The sequence below is a fragment of the Haemaphysalis longicornis genome, unplaced genomic scaffold (genome assembly GCF_048455015.1).
Source record: "Haemaphysalis longicornis isolate Haplotype H1 unplaced genomic scaffold, Haemaphysalis longicornis Haplotype H1 scaffold_7, whole genome shotgun sequence".
NCBI lineage: Eukaryota > Metazoa > Arthropoda > Arachnida > Ixodida > Ixodidae > Haemaphysalis > Haemaphysalis longicornis.
The window spans coordinates 99,445,142-99,449,869 of record NW_027526422.1 but is presented as its reverse complement, the minus strand read 5'-3'; the positions used below and the strand labels follow the sequence as shown (position 1 = coordinate 99,449,869).

The following is a 4,728-nucleotide window of genomic DNA, read 5'->3' as shown; positions in this document are numbered from 1 at the left end:
TCAGTATAAGCCTGGGTGAGATCGAGATTCGTGCTTGAACCGAGCACAAAAGGGACACGAACACAGAAGATATGAACGAGTGCGCGGCGCTGACTTACGACATGTGCTTATTACTCGAAAGAATTGTTGCAAAAAGGACATAGGGAAAAAATGAAAAACGTAAAGGAAGAGGAAGAAAAAAAAAAAACGCTTGTATATTCAACAGACGCCAAGGTCTTCTGCACAAGCGTAAAAGCAAGTTCTTAAAGGGGAAAATATCGCAAGGACGGGGCCATACAAAGCTGTTCGCCTAATAAAGCTTCATATTAGCAGATTATTTAAAATGAAGGAGTCGGATATTAGTAAGAAACTGTATGGTTCGCTCCTGGTACCGGAACCGAAACCGAAAACATGCTCTTAAAAGCTTTAAGTAGTAAAATAATGTGTTTGAATACTAATTTTCTGGCTAATTGTTTTGAGTAAAAACTACTACCATTATTATTTCAAAAACATAGTTCAAGTTTTGCTGATAGCAGAGTCCTTGGAGTCACTGCTATCGCAGCAACATGGCGGCGCTCAGTAGCGCATTGCGCACGGAAACTGCTAGGGTTTCGCCAGAAAATGCAGATAATGTTCCTCGAAATGCTTGGATGGTGAGTGCTGTGTCACAGTAGCTAACTGCACCATTTGTTGCTGTTAGAAGTGATCCGGCTGTGCCTGCATGGCTTGCAGAAGGAACGAAAAAAGCCGGGTGGCTCGACCGATGTGACCGCTGCTGACACACGTCGCGCCGGTGTGGTCGAATGCTTTCCTGCTGCTGTTTGTCTTCGTTTGTATTGTTATTTTTTCTCCATTCTGTGTCCCCTGCCGTGGGGTTGCTTCCATGGGATTTCAGCAAACGACGCAGTGAATTTCGTAATCGCTTCCATGCTTCTGCATCACGCCCGTACGGTTGTTCCTCGCGCAGCTATCCTGCCGGCATGCTGCTATCGTGAGGCGTCCTTCATGTCTGTCAATTTAAAGCTACCGAATAACGTTATGGGCGGAAGACAGACGAGTAGAATTCGACACACTTTTCATAGCTCTGCAAGCTTAACAAGCCTAGCAAGCCTGGCTGGTATGGGCAATTCTGCCTTTTGCGGCCCTGTACGCCTGGTTCCACCCAACATGAGTACAAATAAAATCACAAGTGGCTTGTTACTTATAGCCACTCGAAACGGACTAAAAAAAGATAATGAAATTGTACCTGGGCTTTTTGTACTTGTAGATATTGTAATGTGCATAAGCATTCTTTAGCGCCCTACACACGCACGCGCGCACGCACACACGCGCACACATACGCACGCACGCAAAGAGAGAGAGAGAGAGATCCGTCCTAACGTCTGTAATGCGCGACACGAAATTTAATAGCTAGAGAGGCCTCCGAGGCAAACATGTGGGCTTAGTGGTGTTATCGTAATTTTCTGCCCCCCCTCTACACACACCCCACCCCGCTCCCCCTTAAAAGAAATCTTTGGAGATCTGGCTTCCCCGTGCTTCGGAGTTCCAACTGTTCGAATGACGCCCTTTTTAATATGCAATGACTAATGAATGCATGCATTGAGAACAAATAATGGTCATTGTTATCAAGGTTCTTGCTTTTCAAGAAACAGAAGTGCTGGTTGCAGGCCAATTAAGTTGTGTGTTATCTTTCCAGCTCCTGAGTTTGCTGCACCATAATTTATATGCCTAGAGTTGATCACACGCTTTGCCTTCGGAGTTGTGCCTTATGCCTTTATGCCTTTGTCGCGGCTCTGTGTTTTGCTGCAGGTGAGACCATGTGAATGGTACAGTGAAGAGCACTCTGACTGCAAAAGTGAGTGAGGGCTCTGGTGCCAATCTTGTTGCTCATGATTTACTGTGTTCAGCAGTTAGTAATTTTGCTGCTTTGTTGGCTTGCCTCCAAGGTATCCGGGGAAAGTTTCACCAGTACTTTGTCCATGGCACTACCCTAGACTGCAGCCAATGGCAGCAAGACTACAACAACTGCATGCTCTGGAGGAAGAAGAAGGACCTTGATGCACTTGTGAGTATCTTACGTGTGAAGAGTGCTTAGATGTCCTTGTTACTTATGCCTGTCAAGGAAGTGCTACATTCCAACTGAAAAAGGCCAATTTTTAAAGGACATGCTTTGCAGACTCCTGTCATTGTTTATAATAACTTGGATGAGTAGTTTGGACTGCTCTGTTGTCATGTTACCGCATCATAACCGAAAGTGTTCCTTAAATTTCCAGTATTGTATGAATGAAATTGCACCATGGGCAGGTTTCGCACGTTTTGTCTTAGTCACGAATTTAGAGGTGGTTTAGTGGTTGATGCCTCGGACGGGAGGAGCGTCAAACAACTCCCCCTTACGTGCGAATCAGGTGATGTAGTTCGGACCTGCCAACTGGCAATAGGTACGAGTCAGGGCATGGGATGGCTGTTTAAACAAAGCCTATTTACTTTCTTAACACGCGCAGGAAATACAGAACGAACCGGCACAGAGGGTAATACGACAAAGCAACACACTTTTGACACCCCATTAGGGTCAGAGCTGGCAGTAGACTGACAGAGAGTACATTGAAGACAAAGCAGCATGGGACTCGCTGATAACATGGCCAGCCGACCCGGGTGCAGCAAAGCAGGTGGAAACACTCTTTTGCCACGCTGTGCGCCTTTTCTCGCCGCTAAAATGGCGAGCGGTGAAACGACAGCCAAGCAGGGACACCAATTTCACGACACTTAAGCATACTGATCTTCATTCAAGCATGCTCTAAGTTACGTGTATGCATTCTGTATGCTAGAACATATTTCTTAGAGCTAACATTACAAAAGTTGTTGGCTGCTGGGGTTTAAGTACATAGAACGCCGTGAGGTGGTATTAGTGCAGTGGATCCTGCGGTCCATGCTTCCTTTAGTCCCCTATGTGGTCCCCTATGTGGATTGGCCTTCAAGATAAGAAGCAGTAATGTTTTATCCTACTCCTCCTTACCTACAAGCTGAAAGGAGCCATAAAGAAAAAATGCAACTTTCTTCACTTTAAAAGAACTAGTCTTTGGTAACTCACTCAGCTCCATTCTCAGTCACGGAAGATGGAAAAAAACGCATGAAATATAGAAAAACTTTCTAATTGCGTCGTACAGTGACGCGATATGGGCAGAATTCACGTATTATGGGCCGGCCCTAAAAACATCATTATCAGTGTGTTAACTGCACGTTAACATTCAAGTGATGTGGTCAAACAGGACTAGAGGCCCTGCTACAATCGCCCAGTTGTGTTTCGTTGGCGGGGGCCTAGGTCGGCGCTCAGCCATTGCGTAAGTAAGATTCTGTGACGTCGTAGAAAAACTGCCGGAATGTGGCCGGGGAGTCACCACTGCTTCATATGTTTTTAATATCTCGGTTACTTGCTTAGAGTTTGTGACAAAATTTTTGTCATTCTTATGATGACAAAGCAGTGTTTTCAGTGAATGAAACTTGTATTTTGTCCTCACGGCCACTTTAAAGGGGCCATGCAGACGAAATACAAGTTTGGTTCGTTCAAAAGATTGCCTCGTTAGAATCATACTGACACCAGTTTTAACACACACTTCGCACAAATGAGCTATATAATTAAGAAAGAAAAAAAAGGAATGGCTATGCGACCCATTAGCTCATTCCCCGTAACAGAACCTATGATGTCATATGCTGGGATGTGTGATTGGCTGAGGCTGGCAAAAGCAAACGCAAACTAGGCAGGGCTTATAAGCTTGCCGAACGAGCTATTCGCGCTTAAATGTAATGCATAATAATTTTACAGCAGTAAGAATGGTGGGGTTAACAATGGAAGTTACAAAAATACACTTGCACATAGATGTACCGTAGCACACTGCTCTTGGTACTGGGTGCACTGTGCTTGTTTTAGTTGCACTGCAATCCACCCCTTTGGAGTTGTCTTACACGACACTGGCCGATTGGCGTAAGTGACATTGTCTTACATGACCCTTTTTGTCGAGCATACCCCATGTTTCACGAAACGATTACACTACCATAACAAAACCAAGCCGGGTGCAAATACGGTGAAGAACAAAGAGACGGCGGACAGTGGTCCGCAGCTCAGTATGGGGGCGCCATCTGGGAGGACTGATGGTAAGCAAGGCTGCAGAGCCGAATCACGCAGTGGAAGTTCATTTGAATACCCGTCCTTCTGACTTCATGGCAGACGTCACGAAAACACACAATTTGGCGGGATAATCAAATTTTAACCTAAATTCATTAATTTCTCAGTGATATGACATCGTTTGCTGCCGGACAGGTGCTTGGAGGGCTATAAAACACAAAATCTTTCGAACAAAACAAACTTGTATTTTGTCTGCATGGCCCTGTTAAGGGAAAGGACCAAAGCAATTTTTGTTTTTTTCCCATTTTCTTTGGTTGGTCGACAGAGGGCTGTGGTGCAGAGTGAGGAGAAGCGCAAGGAAAACCGTCTCAAGGCCAGCCTCGAGAACAACGTGTGGGAATTGAGGGACAAGCCGCCCGAGAACTGGAATGCACCCGTGCCCGAGTGGCTGGCCAAGAAGTTCGAGCACAGCTACATCTCCCAGGTGTCCAAGACGGAGGCGGAAAGTGGCGGCAAGAGTTCCTGCTGCATTTCATGACACACCCTATTTAGGTTTCGAGAAGTGCACAACGCGTAGGCTATCCAAGGAAAGTAAATAAAAGTGACCCTTTACATCTAACTCATCTAGC

The 4,728-nt window shown here is 45.6% G+C and overlaps 1 protein-coding gene across 1 annotated transcript; it reads left to right on the top strand.

Moving 5' to 3' along the window:
- Positions 1 to 525: 525 nt before the first annotated feature.
- Positions 526 to 4,718, top strand: LOC144146166 (synaptic plasticity regulator PANTS). The gene is made up of 4 exons (XM_077678132.1): positions 526 to 632; positions 1,789 to 1,834; positions 1,926 to 2,044; positions 4,425 to 4,718. The coding sequence occupies exons 1-4, from the start codon at positions 546 to 548 to the stop codon at positions 4,635 to 4,637; spliced, it is 465 nt and encodes a 154-aa protein (XP_077534258.1). The 5' UTR covers positions 526 to 545; the 3' UTR covers positions 4,638 to 4,718.
- Positions 4,719 to 4,728: the final 10 nt, after the last annotated feature.